This window comes from Ranitomeya imitator, chromosome 7, assembly GCF_032444005.1.
Source record: "Ranitomeya imitator isolate aRanImi1 chromosome 7, aRanImi1.pri, whole genome shotgun sequence".
Classification (NCBI taxonomy): domain Eukaryota; kingdom Metazoa; phylum Chordata; class Amphibia; order Anura; family Dendrobatidae; genus Ranitomeya; species Ranitomeya imitator.
In genome coordinates this window covers 204080842-204095658 of record NC_091288.1, presented here as the reverse complement: position 1 = coordinate 204095658, position 14817 = coordinate 204080842, and the positions used below count along the sequence as shown (strand labels likewise).

The 14817-nt window shown below is 50.5% G+C and overlaps 1 protein-coding gene across 1 annotated transcript; it reads right to left on the bottom strand.

Annotated features, from left to right (window-relative positions):
• Positions 1-629: 629 nt before the first annotated feature.
• TRAP1 (TNF receptor associated protein 1) lies at positions 630-11854 on the bottom strand. Its single transcript, XM_069734476.1, has 18 exons — positions 11729-11854; positions 10068-10238; positions 9338-9420; positions 9034-9174; positions 8686-8757; positions 8447-8607; positions 8215-8324; positions 7046-7119; positions 6813-6968; positions 6571-6691; positions 5676-5745; positions 3240-3387; positions 2900-3085; positions 2677-2815; positions 2513-2598; positions 2293-2438; positions 1307-1379; positions 630-1030 (listed from the first exon to the last, which is right to left on the bottom strand). The coding sequence occupies exons 1-18, from the start codon at positions 11820-11822 to the stop codon at positions 929-931; spliced, it is 2133 nt and encodes a 710-aa protein (XP_069590577.1). The 5' UTR covers positions 11823-11854; the 3' UTR covers positions 630-928.
• Positions 11855-14817: the final 2963 nt, after the last annotated feature.

The window sequence follows — 14817 nt, the reverse complement described above, 5'->3', positions numbered from 1 at the left end:
TATATTGCAGTGTATTGTGGCAGTAATGATTGCTTATGGCCACAGGGTGAGCAGTTTCATAGGTGTACAAACATTGCAGTCCCGGGGGTCTTCAGCAGCCCCCAGCTGCCATTCCGCAATCATGTTGCCTAGCCTGATGATGAGCACCAGGAGGGACATCTTCCTCCATTTCAGTCTCTTAACAGGGAACTCTACAAACTTTGCATAAATTAACAGTGCAGGCGAATATGAGAAACTTTATAATATGTCTTATCAGAGAAATAGACTCCTTTCCCCACTTATGAGCCACTTTTTCCTCTCCTCCTTGAACTTGTCATCCACTCTGAAAAAAACCCACCTTAAATCTGGCTTGACTGCAAGATCATGTTATACTCTATAGAGAGGGGAGGGCGAGGAAAGAGGGAGACAGAAAGATCGCAATGAGCTCTCTAGCAAGTCTTTTACCTCACTTCAGAGCTGGATTCACATATACACTGCTCACTACTACTGTGTAATATCCTCCTTGTTGCTGATTCTTGTCTTTTTATTTTTCTAGCATGCAAAAAGAAGAAAGCAGGAATCCTGAGCTACTCTCGGGCACTGGTTAGGCAACGACAAGTATAAAAAAATATACAAACAAAAACCCAACATGACTTTATACAAATCAGTGACATCTTTAATATCTCTTGGTTAGACGTGTAACATTTACAACAATGAAGGAGCGTTACTCCACGGCTGAACACTGGGGAATCCTGGGCTCGGGGTGTGGGGACTGTCCAATAAATACATCTAGATTATATATTTTCGGTCTCTTTCCATAGGAAACATGGCGGCTGTGTCAGACGGATACAGCTGGTCTAGGATCCCACAACGCTTCTTTGCGTCCAGAGTGTGTGGTCCATCGCTCCGGGCTGCAGATCTTACAGGAGGATGATGATGGTGGACGTGATCAATGCTTCTCCAGGGCTTTTGTTAACAACTCATTGAGACGCCCTACCATGGGCCGGGGGTCGTCGTTCAGCCCGGCGGCGATCATGGCGTTCTCATAGATCTGTGTATAACAATTTTACATATCAGGGGGGTTGGCACTACACCCGGCAGCCATGATGTGCCATCAGTGCCTGATCACATTGGTCATCACTGCTCACTCCAGCTTCCACATGGGAACATAGGATGATATATTAGGGCGCCATTACTTATGCAATTTATTAATGCCCTGCAAAATATATCTGTGCTTAGGTTTATAAACCCATAGAGAATAAAAGTGCGAGGAATCAGTGTCTGTGCCGCGTATAGCGCTCCACTACGGCTACAGCTTGTGTCTTACTTGATCGAGAAGTAATTTGGCCAGATCTTGGTCTGTGTCCTTCAGCTGCCCAAGTTTCTTAATAAGAGGATGCCTAGAATAATGTCAGGACAAGGGGGTCAAACAGAAATCACAGGCACGGATTATTTCTCATTTATTAGTAGATTTTAAACATGAGAAAAGTAAAAATTAAAAAAACATAACGGTCGACGCGTTTTGAGCTACACTAGCTCATAATCATGGCTAACAACTAGTGTAGCTCGAAATGCATCAACCGTCAAGTTTCTTAAATTTTTCCTGGTGTATAACCTCCGGCCCCTCCCCCCGGTGTATAACCTCCGGCCCCTCCCCCCGGTGTATAACCTCCGGCCCCTCCCCCCGGTGTATAACCTCCGGCCCCTCCCCCCGGTGTATAACCTCCGGCCCCTCCCCCCGGTGTATAACCTCCGGCCCCTCCCCCCGGTGTATAACCTCCGGCCCCTCCCCCCGGTGTATAACCTCCGGCCCCTCCCCCCGGTGTCTGCCTTTACTCAAATGTGACACAACGGCTGTGGTTTGGAGCTCACTGATACCAGCGTGATCCTAATAGGAGCCACCGATGCAATAAGTCCGACCATGACATTTATTCCCTCCTAAATCTTCCCCCATCACCTGTGAGTGATATTATTGAGAAGGGGAAGGAAGCGCAGCAACCCAGCCATGAAGGGGAGACCGCATAATGTTACAGAGTGAGGCACGGAATGAGGAGGGCAGAAAAGTCACTAACACTCTGATGACCCCAAAACTGCAGTCCAGTCCTCCTCTGGTATTACCATCAGCACAAACACTGCGCCCCGCCGGGAGCTTCATGGCCGCGCAGCTGCTTGCAGCACAATGCCGAGCGTCGGATGGAGTGGTTGACCTGTCGCAAAGCCAGCACTACCATGGCCCTCCCAAAACCTGAGCACCAAGGGCGGGTCCGATTAGTCAACTACTGTCTGTTAGGTCTTCTGAATGTTGACACCCACCCAGTGTTGATCTCCAGGGTGGGCTGCAGGAGCTGAGCTCGTTCTTCATTTGTTTTGGCAAGCTGCTGTGTGCGCAGGAAATGTCTGGCCGCCCCCATCTCCAACACAGTAATCATGGCCGGGTGAGTGTCTAGACGCGGTGTGACCTGCATGAAGAAAAGTACTAATAATCCCGTGAAGGCTATAAAGAAGACTTCCTATACCTGGGGTGTGCACGTACCTTGATATTGGTCACTCGAGTCCCCAAACCGTTCCTCATCCAAGCCATGAGATCCTCGGACTCCTTCTCGCCCAGTTTATCAGAAGCTGAAGGAGACAAGAGACTCTGTAAGTGCCCAAAGTCATCTCCTCACCCCGACCGGCCCGAAATCAAATGACGGCTACCTGCGCGGCTGTCCTCAAACTTCTCCTCCTTGTAATGATCGACCACGATGTCCGTCTCCACCGAGATCAGCTTCTTCTTCTCAAACTCCCGTAGGTGCAGCAGTGTGAGCTCATCAAACTGCTCGTAGCAGAAGAGGACCTGGCGAGACAAAGCAGACGGGGAGGTCAGGGTGAGAAAAGGGGCGCAGAAGAGTATACAAAATGGGGGGAACATGAGCAGCACCTCTGTCTGCTTCTGTTTCATGGCCTCATAGTAAGGGCTGTGCTCCGCAAGGTGGCGATTGGGTGCGCACAAGTAGTAGATGTTGCGGGATCCCGCTGGCATGCGAGTGGCATACTCGGCAAGGCTGGTCTGTTCTCCTGCTGGCAGGGAGGACGACTCAAAACGCAGCAGTTTCCCAATGTCTTCCTGTAATGATGGATGGGAAAGTCGCGTAACCAACACACGGAAACCTTAAGACGAACGGTCAAAAACCCAACAAGGAGCACTGCAAGATCGACCCGGATGTCAGCAGCTCCTGATGCTTTGCCGTGACTGCGCTGCACACACGAGACCCCCGCACCTTCACATCCTGCTCTTGGGTGGTCACAATCCCTTCTCGAATGAAAAGCCCGTAGTCCTCAAAGAATTTCTTGTATTTCTCGGCATCCTTCTTGCTTTGGTCGAGGAAAAATCTGATGAGCCGTCTCTGCAGCACATCGCGTAGTTTCCTGACCAAAAAGAGAATTAAAACAATACTCATTTATCAAGCCCAAGTCCTGAATGATCACAGACAGCACAGCCGAGCGCAGGAGCCAGATACGGACAGCATTGGGAAACTTGACCTAGGACAGTGTTCCCCCACCCGTGGATCTCCAGTAGCTGCAGAACTACAACTCCCATCATGCCATGAGAGCAACCAACTATCAGGTCATGATAGGAGTTGTAGTTTTGCAACCAGAGGAGAGCCACAAGATGGGAACAACTCCTCTAGGTTATCTCCAGTGAAGGATGAAAGACACAATGAGGATTTCTTCATGGACTGGGCACCATATAATTGTTAAAAAAAGAGAAATAAAATTAAAAAATAGTGATATACTCACCTTCCGGCGTCCCCGGCAGTCTTCCCGCCTCTCAGCGGTGCACGCGGTGGCTTCCGTTCCCAGGGATACTGTGTGCGAAGGACCTGGGTTAACGTCGCGGTCACGTGACATCATCCCAGGTCCTTCGCACACAGCATCCCAGCCGCCACGTGCACCGCTGAGGAGATCGGGTGACTTCGGAAGGTGAGAATAACCATTTTTTTAAATAATTTTTAACATTAGATCTTTTTACTATTGATGCTGCATAGGCAGCATCAATAGTAAAAAGTTGGTCACACTTGTCAAACACTATGTTTGACAAGTGTGACCAACCTGTCAATCAGTTTTCCAAGCGATGCTACAGATCGCTTGGAAAACGCTAGCATTCTGCAAGCTAATTATGCTTGCAAAACGCTAGTGTTTAGCGGGAATACGCATGCGATATACCCGTGGCAGGAGTTGCGGAATTCCCGGGGAAATTTCCGCGGCAATTCCGCAACGTGTGCACTTAGCCTAATACTAACATCCATGCTCACTTGAGGACACCAAGACATTATGGTTTAAACTTCGGAAAAAATCACAAAAAAAATGGCTTTCACATCCTGCTGTAGTTGCGTTTTCTTTTTCATCGAAACTGACAGCAGCGGTTTTGCTGCTTTTTTTCACTTATTTGTTGCCTTCTATGGATGAGGAATAAAAAGAAATGACGTCCTGCAATTCTCAAAAATGCCAATTTAAAAGTCCAATTTAAATCAGGGGAAAAAAAAGTTAAATGTCTGCATGAGATTTCTGAAATCTCATAGCTTTTGCTGGTACTGTAAAAAGCGGCTTTTAATTTGCATAAAAACGCAGGGGAAAAAAAAAAAAACAAGAAAAGCGCAATATGTGAACATGGCCTAATTCCAGATTCTGCATCCTGATCTTCATCGCTAGGCTTTACCATCATCTTATGATCCAAAATCTGGGATCCGGAGAATGATGGGGCCATGTAGTACTGCGGCCACCCCTTACTTACTGCAGGTTCCTGTGCAAGTAGATACAGTGAAACTGGCGCAGCAAGTTTTTTCACTTTGCTCTTATGTACTCATTTAATAGAGGTTTTCATCATTCACAGACTTCAACCCGATACCACGAGGTATACTTAAAACAGGGTTGGCTACTATCAGGGATTTTATTTAAATTTTTTTTTCACTAAATGCATGTATTTGAGGCTTAAAAAACATTTTTGCAATTGGGTTGCATTAAAAATGTTGCACCATTTTGTTTTTATACAGGTTCCTTGTTTTCCTGCACATTCAATTTTATTGTGGTCTGAGGCCATAAATCAGCTGAAAGGAGCTCAAAAAAGACAGATAATAGTGTTACGAACTTCCCTTCAGACCATCAGAAGAGCTCGCTGACAGATTCTCAGCTAACTTACTCTGCAGGGAGAAATAAACAGTGCAATCCAGAGGTTATAAAAGGCTCATGCTGCAGAATTATTGTTGAAAACCCAATTGCAAAAAATTATTTTTTAGGTCCAAATGCATGCATAAAAGTTTTTTTAAAATGGCGGTTATCCATCTCTGAAGGTTTTTTTTCCCCAAATGAACATATATTTATCTAAAAACATTTTTTTTTTCAATTTGATTTGGTTTCATTAAGAATTCTGCACCGTTTGCCTGCGTTGCGTTTTTGATGACTAGCTGCAGAATGAGTTAACTGAGAATCTGTAAGTAAGCTTGTTCTGATGGTTCAATGGGAGAGCTTCTGACTCATCTGTTCAGTTTGTTTTGGTTTTTTTTAGCACCTCTTATTTGACAGGCACAGGGGTCTTCTGCATTCTGTAATGACACCCATTGGCATCCCGTGATCATGTGACAGGTGGGCCGATGGGTGGGATGGATGATGCGCATCCGGCCGACTCGTGTAAAATCCGGCTATCAGATATTTCTCACCTTATGAGGGAACTTTCCTGCAGCAATTCTCTGCTGAGATTCAAGGGAATATCCTCGCTGTCAACAACCCCTGCAGAGAGCAGAAACACAGAACTGTTAGAGTCAGGGTATGATGGGAGCTGTAGTTTATCAACATCCCTGTGCTGGTGTAGCATCTTTGGGAATAATTTTTTTTTCCAATTTACATTAATGTATTTGGAGTTAAAAAAAAATTGCCATCGGGTTTCATCAAAAATGTTCAACTGTTTAGCCTTTACAGATTCTTTTTCTTTCCTGCACATTAAACTTTGATGTTGTCATAAAGCAGCTGAGAAAAAGGACAGGTGAGGCTGCAGTCACACTCGCAGTATTTGGTCAGTATTTTACATCAGTATTTGGAAGCCAAAACCAGGAGTGGGTGATAAATACAGAAGTGGTGCATATGTTTCTATTATACTTTTCCTCTATTTGTTCCACTCCTGGTTTTGGCTACAAATACTGATGTAAAATACTGACCAAATACTGATAGTGTGACGACAGCCTTAGAGTTACAAACTTCCTTGTCAGAAGTCAGAGCTCTCTGACGGATTCTCAGTTAACTCATTCTGCAGCCAGTGCATCCCAGACGATGTAATATGTTTAATGAAACCCAGTTGTAAGAATGATTTTTAGCCCCAAATGCAAACTTTTAAGTAAGAATAATAATAAAAAAAAATAAATGTCCCCAAATATTGAAAACCTCTTAAAGCCAGTTACATACAACTCAGGCCACGGGTCTCCTGACCCAAATTCAGCAGCCTCATATATGTTTGTGTCTCGGTTAGGAGACCCGCGGCCGGTCCGCACATGGTAGTCTATACACGGACTGTAAAAGTTGGATGTGAGAAATGGAGGCGAGCATGTATGGAGTGCTCACCTCGCAGGAAGCGCAGCCACTTGGGCAGGACGTCCGTGGCCTTGGTCTGGATGAGGACCTTGCGGCTGTACAGGGCCACGCTGGACCCCAGCTCCCGGCTGACGTCAAACATAGAAGGTTTCTGCATGAAAGATCACACCGCATCCATTACAGCGAGCAGCGGCCGGCGCGCACTACTCCCATCTACGCACCAACCCCCAGCCATGGCCATCCATCATTGCATCAGGCCATGGACGGCTCACCATCTCCGGCACATAGAAGATGCTCCGAATATTCAGAGGGGCGTCTGCCTTGTAGTGAAGCATGTAGCGCGGTTTATCATACGCCTGGGCTATAAACCGGTAGAACTCCTCGTGCTGCCATTCTCCGATCTCTTTGGGGTCCATCATCCAGAGAGCCTGAAGAGAGACCCTATAGAAAGTCAGAGAGGGGCGAGGAATCTCGAATACGGGGGAGCGGAGGGTTCGCCTCCTACCTGCAGGGTGTTGATCCTCTTTCCGTTAAGGTACAGGGGGAAGCTGACAAAGTTGCTGTATTTCGTCACCACCTCTGAAACATCAGAAGAAATGTTTGCGCTTTTGTGCAGAAGATTTCCAGCATCTTGACTTTATTCTTCTTCTTGGGGGTGTTTAACAGATTTCAAATAATTCTATATATTTATAGATCGGACGAGATAAAACTAAAAATAAAGTTTTTTTATTTCATCTTTATTCATTTTTTGTATTTTTGAATTGGGAAAATTGAGCTTTTTAACCATTTATTTTCTTTAACTTTTTTTTTTTTGGGGGGGGGGGGGGGGGCGCCGGTGATTCTGCAGTGTTTATTGCTTATACTATATATTTCATAGGAAACCCAACATGGCATCCAGATGGACCAACAGCAGCCACAGGAACCCATTGATCTCCGGCTAATGGGTAAGTTCACACAGGACTTTTTTGCTGCGTATTTTTGCTGCGTTTTTTTATGCTAATTTAGGTGCGAATTTGGTGCGTTTTTTTTCCTCTTTTTCCAAGCTAATGTCCTTGGATTTTAAGCAGCAAAAACGCAGCAAATAATGATACCTGCGTTTTTTTCCACACCCATTCAAGTCAATGCAAAAACGCTGAAAGAAGTGACATGCTCTATGTCAAAAAAACGCAGCAAAGCACAAAATACTGATCAAACAAAAAACCAATTGTGTGCATGAGATTTCTGAATTCTCATAGGCTTTGCTGGTACTGTAAAAAGCAGCTGAAAATTAGCATAAAAAAACGCAGCAAAAATACGCAGCAAAAAAGTCTTGTGTGAACGTACCCTTAGAGTCACAGGGACGCCGATGGGATTTGATGCATGAGAATTGGGAAACAGGCCATTTAAATGCCCCTGCTAGTGATTGACAGCAGAATCTAAGAGGTTAAACGGCAGCGATCGGCGATTGCTCCATACAGCCGCACCCTGACTGATGTAAATTTAGGTCAGAGTCAGCAAATGCTACTTAAATGCAGCATTTAAGTGGTTAATTGGCAGCAATTTGAGCTGGCTCCGATCGCTGCTGTTGGAAGCAGGTGCTGCCTGCCTTATATTGTGCAGGCTCAGCTCCTGAGCCCGCTGTGCACACCTGCACCGGACATAGGATGTATTGGCAGAAAATCTGTCAGGACTCACCTCTTACTCTGTCCTCACTGGCGAACTCCTTACAGTCATCTTTAAGATAAATGATAACTTTCGTCCCCGGCCTCACACCACCGGCCTCTGCCAACTCAAAGACTCCAGATCTACAGTGGAAAGAAGCAAGTTTTTGTGAATCCGAAACCATACCCACGGAGTATTATACAGCGCTATAGTATAAGTTGGTGCACATAAAGGATGGTCAGAGCGTTCTCAATTCTGTACTGACCCATCAGACGTCCAGCAATATCCGGGGCTGCCGGGCTCTGAAGCCTGAGAGTAGACGACCACTTTGTCAGCCACCATAAACGCGGAGTAGAAACCGACACCGAACTGACCTATGATCTTTCCGGAGCTGTCAGCCTGGTTCTGCAGGGCGTCTAGAAAGGCCTACGGGAAAAGCAAAGCAAATCACAGAAGAGCCGGTGGGTACGAAGAGCCCGAAAACGACCTGGTCTGCAGGATTACCTTGGATCCCGACCGTGCGATGGTGCCCAGATTAGAGATCAGCTCCTCCTGCGTCATCCCCACTCCGGTGTCCTACAGGAATGATGTCACAGTTAGGGACACGTGGTACACGCCTGGTCACCCCCCCCAATACCCTCCGTCTTATTCAGAGCCGGTGCAGATGCAAGAGGTTTTGATGACCGCACCTGCACTTGTGTTAACCGCTTCCATCACCAGCGCGGGAGAGGACGGAGCTAGGTAAGCGGCGGTCATGTCACATCCCAGATCTTGATTCATCATTTACACCGCTTATCAATGGGAGTCCCAGGGGGGTATTTAATAGGAGGGAGATAGTGATGGACTCCTTACCTGGATGGTGACCGTGCCCTTCTCGCTATCTGTGTGCAGGTGGATCTCCATTTCCGGCAGGCTGGTCCCCTGAGACAGGAGCTTGTGCCGCAGCTTCTCCAGGGCATCGCTACCGTTTGAGATCAGTTCCCGGATGAACACCTGGTGACACACGGCGTCAGACATAGATCAACAATAGACCGAGCTCATCTGAAGCCACATTTCTCCATTGCCGAGGCGGCTGTCACCTCTCTGGTTTACAGATGTGTCTTTCCCATCTGTTTGCTGATCAATAAAGACAATACATATAAATGGCCGTTCTCACCTCTTTTTCCGAGTATAATGAGCGAGCGACAATGTCCAGGAGCTTCTTCGTCTCAGCCTGAAATTCGTGCTTCGAGGCAACACCTGCGAGACATGCACAGATGATCTGTGAAGCCATCTTACTTTAACACAATATTACAGGTTCCAGGATTATTGGAAGTTCTGGATTATCGAAAAGTCGTGGAAACATTTATAAAACTTGGATCTGAGAACCCTCAAGTAAGGCAAGTAACCAGTTAGAAGGGTTATCTTGAATCCCACCCTTGCCTTTCCATTTTATAAAGTCATAATATTTGGAAATCGGTGGGGGTCCGACCTCTGGGACCACCACCTATCCTGAGAATGAAGGGCTGGTTTAGCACTGTGGTCCCTTCATAATAACATCCCGGCCTCCACCTGCTGTACAATGGGACACAGTGAAGCATCAGTAGCATTGGATCGGTGCTGCATCCCCTTCATTCTCAGGAACGGTGGGTCTAAAGCTTGGATTCCTATAAATGATTGCATATAAAAGCCACAGATTGGGGATAACAGGCCTACAAATTATTATGCATGCTCCAACTCTCACAGGGCTGTCAGGGCATTCTGGGCATTGTAGTTCTGCAATAAGAAGCAGATTTCTGATGTAACAGATGCATCTGCATGATACAACACCCAGCGTGCTGTCAGGACATACTGGAGCCCAGTGATGCATAGACCTATAATGGAGACGGTGACAGCCGAGCACTCACCCTGTACGCTCTCAGTGTCGGAGATGATTGTGTGCAGCGCAGGCTCTTCCTCCTTGTTCTCCGCGGTCTGTGTGGTGTATCTCCGGTACGTTACACTACTCAGTGTGGGGAGGCTCTTCCTGGAGGTGGGCACTGAATGCCAGGGAGACGGCTGGTACCTGGAGACACAACCTGAAACAAACAAAAAACAACAGATCCCTTTAGCATCAGCAACCTTATGTCCTACATCCACACCTCAGGTGACTTCTGTTCTGTCTATTCCAGTCGGAACTATGTGTACTGGGACCTCCACCGATTACACGGATACCTCCAACCGACAGAACACGGAGGAGCTCCAACACAAATTGGCAGAGACAAACACCGCAGAGCTTACGAATAAAGGGTTGACCAAAATGAGAAAAGATCTAGAAATAGCGCCTCTCTTGGCTGCAGTATTTCAGAAAACAGCTGCAATACCACATACAGCCAGGGACAAGAGCGGCGCTTTTTTCCAACTCCTTTAAAGGGGAGGTCACTTTTAAAGGCTTGTATGATCTTCTGTCTTCAGGAGCGCGCTGCTCCTCTGCCTCCCGACTTCCTGTTTGCCGGGGGGAGAACGCTGCGCTGTTGACAACCGACAGTTTGGAGCACACAGGGAACGAAGCAGCTTCTAAACACCACTTACAACCTCTACATAAAAGCCCTTTTATTCACAGCGCTCCTCGCATAGAAAACAGATCTCTGCTACCAGACTGCAGCGGTGGCCGGTAACCTAGGCAACAGGTTGGAAACTATAACATTAAAAATCTCTCTGTTCCTGAAAATGTTAAGTTGTAAAGTTGCCTGTTATTACAAGAACTTTGCAGTATGACCCATTTAAGAGATGATCCCTTTAAATCATGGGCAATCCCTTTAAAGGTAAATGTATAAAACTGAAAATGATCAGGGGGCCACGTGCCACTCACTAGGTGATTACGCCCTTGATCTTGTCCTGCCCGGGGTCAGCGGGTGATGCAATGTTTGCCGATCGCACACAGACGGCCTGCGGTCGTCCTCCTATACAGGACCGGCGTCCTCTGTGACATTGCGCTGTGACCCTTTTATTGCAGAGAGCCTTGTTCTCTCCCTTACACAAAGCACCCCACGTTCACTACGTCCTCACGCCCTGAGAATCGCCCGTCTTATGGACTCACACGTACGAATATGGGAATAACCCCTTTAAGGAGGCCTCATGAGTTAATGTCCATCGATCGCTTTCTGACTTTAGAGAATACAAGAAGAAAAGAAAAAAATAAGGATTGAGCATATTGGATTTCAATATGCCCAATCCTTGGAGTCTCAGGGCAGATAAGCAGCGTCCAGCTAACGCTCGTCTCCCCATAGAGAAGCCATGACGATCACCCCCAGCATATAGTGTAGGCAGGAGATGTATTGTCATGGTGACGTGAACAAGAAAGTTGTGTGATTCAAGATGATCCAGCTCCGGTCATGTGACCCTCTCGGGCGCTGGGCCGGGTGGGCCCGCAGGTGAAGCCTTATCCCACTGTCTTCCCGGGGAGGACATTAGAGGACACAGTGGTCGCGGCACCACGTGGGTATCACAGCTCTGGTTTAAAGAAAAAAAAAAAATCTTTAAAAGCTACATATGACATCAGGCTGTTTAGTGGTGACGTCAGACTCACCGCTCAGGCTCCTCACTGATATGACAGCCCCGGTTCGGCTCCACAACCGCAGCGACCGGCTGAGGTATCCTCCGAGCAGTGCAGAAGCCGCCATGTTACTTCAGGGACGCGCGCACGTAAGTGACGTCACCGGAGCGCGACCAAGAAAGTCTTCTGCGGTGACGTCACTGGTGGGCGTGTCTGCCTCTTCCCAGCTATGTGGCCGCTGGTGCAGGAGCCGCTGACATCCAACACTGCCCCTAGTGCCAGAAATACGCATTACTGCTGGTGACGCCATTATGCCCCCAGTGCCAGAACCACACAAGGTCGCTGGTGTCATCGCTATTGCCCCCCCCCCCCCCCCCCCAGTGCCAGGACCACGCATGGCCGCTGGTGACACCACTATTGCCCCCCCAGTGCCAGTACCACGCAGGGCCGCTGGTGACACCACTATTGCCCCCCCAGTGCCAGTACCACGCAGGGCCGCTGGTGTCATCACTATTGCCTCCCCCCAGTGCCAGTACCACGCAGGGCCGCTGGTGACACCACTATTGACCCTCCAGTGTCAGGACCACGCAGGGCCGCTGGTGACACCACTTTTGCCCCCCCCCCCAGTGCCAGGGCCACTGGTGTCACCACTATTAACCCCCCAGTGCCAGGACCACGCATGGCCGCTGGTGACACCACTATTGCCCCCCCAGTGCCAGTACCACGCAGGGCCGCTGGTGTCATCACTATTGCCTCCCCCCCCCCCAGTGCCAGGGCCGCTGGTGACACCATTATTGCCTCCCCCCAGTGCTAGAACCACAGTGGGCCTCTGGTGACACCACTATTGACCCTCCAGTGTCAGGACCACGCAGGGCCGCTGGTGACACCACTTTTGCCCCCCCCCCAGTGCCAGGGCCACTGGTGTCACCACTATTGCCCCCCCAGTGTCAGAACCACGCTGGGCCGCTGGTGTCACCACTATTGCCCCCCTAGTGTCAGACCCATGCAGGGCCGCTGGTGTCACCACTATTGCCCCCCTAGTGTCAGACCCATGCAGGGCCGCTGGTGTCACCACTATTGCCCCCCCAGTGCCAGGACCACTCTGGGCCACTGGTGTCACCACTATTGCCCCCCCCCCCCCAGTGTCAGAACCACGCAGGGCCGCTGGTGTCACCACTATTGCCCCCCCAGTGTCAGGGCCACGCAGGGCCACTGGTGTCACCACTATTGCCCCCCCAGTGTCAGAACCATGCTGGGCCGCTGGTGTCACCACTATTGCCCCCCCCCAGTGTCAGAACCACGCAGGGCCGCTGGTGTCACCACTATTGCCCCCCCAGTGCCAGGACCACTCTGGGCCACTGGTGTCACCACTATTGCCCCCCCCCAGTGTCAGAACCACGCTGGGCCGCTGGTGTCACCACTATTGCCCCCCCCCCAGTGCCAGGACCACGCAGGGCCACTGGTGACACCACTATTGCCCCCCCAGTGTCAGAACCACGCTGGGCCGCTGGTGTCACCACTATTGCCCCCCCCCCCAGTGCCAGGACCACGCAGGGCCGCTGGTGACACCACTATTGCCCCCCCCCACCCCCAGTTTCAGAACCACGCAGGGCCACTGGTGATACCACTATTGCCCCCCCCCCCAGTGTCAGGACCACGCAGGGCTGTGGGTGTCACCACTATTCCCCCCCCCTCAGTGTCGGAACCACGCCGGGCCGCTGGTGTCACCACTATTGCCCCCCCCCCCCAGTGTCGGAACCACGCAGGGCCATTGGTGTCACCACTATTGCCCCCCCAGTGTCAGAACCACGCAGGGCAGCTGGTGTCACCACTATTGCCCCCCAGTGTCAGGGCCATGCAGGGCGGCTGGTGTCACCACTATTGCCCCCCCTCAGTTTCGGAACCACGCAGGGCCGCTGGTGACACCACTATTGCCCCCCCCCCCCCAGTGTCAGGACCATGCAGGGCCGTGGGTGTCACCACTATTGCCCCCCCCCAGTGTCGGGACCACGCAGGGCCGGTGGTGATACCACTATTGCCCCCCCAGTGTCGGAACCACGCAGGGCCGCTGATGTCACCACTATTGCCCCCCCCCCCCAGTGTCGGAACCACACAGGGCTACCGGTGTCACCATTATTGCCTCCCCACGTGTCGGAACCACACAGGGCCGCTTGTGACACCACTATTGCCCCCCCCACTCCCCCAGAGCTGGAACCACGCAGGGCCACTGGTGACACCACTATTGCTCCTCCAGTGTCAGGACCACGTAGGGCCGCTGGTGATACCACTATTGCCCCCCCCCCCGTGTCAGGACCACACAGGGCCGCTGGTGACACCACTATTGCCCCCCAGTGTCAGGGCCATGCAGGGCGGCTGGTGTCACCACTATTGCCCCCCCCAGTGCCAGGACCACGCAGGGCCGCTGGTGTCACCACTATTGCCCCCCCCCCCAAGTGTCGTAACCACGCAGGGCTGCTGGTGACACCACTATTGCCCCCCCAGTTTCAGAACCATGCAGGGCCACTGGTGACACCACTATTGCCCCCCCCCCAGTGTCGGAACCACGCAGGGTCGCTGGTGTCACCATTATTGCCCCCCCAGTGTCGGAACCACGCAGGGCCCTTGGTGTCACCACTATTGCCCCCCCCAGTGTCGGAACCACGCAGGGCCGCTGGTAACACTATTGCCCCCCCAGTGTCGGAACCACGCAGGGTCGCTGGTGTCACCACTATTGCCCCCCCCCAGTGTCGGAACCACACAGGGCCTCTGGTGTCACCATTATTGCCCCCCCCCACGTGTCGGAACCACGCAGGGCCGCTGGTGGCACCACTATTGCCCCCCAGATCTGGAACCACGCAGGGCCGCTGGTTACACCACTATTGCCCCTCCAGTGTCAGGACCACGCAGGGCCACTGGTGACCCCACTATTGCCCCCCCCCCAGTGTCAGGACCACACAGGGCCGCTGGTGACACTATTGCCCCCCCAGAACAACACAGGGCCGCTGGTGACACCACTAGTGCCCCCCCCCAGTGCCAGGACCACTCAGGGCTGATGGTGACACCACTACTGCCCCCAATACCAGGGTCGTTTCTCTCTCTCTCTCTCTCTCTCTCTCTCTCTC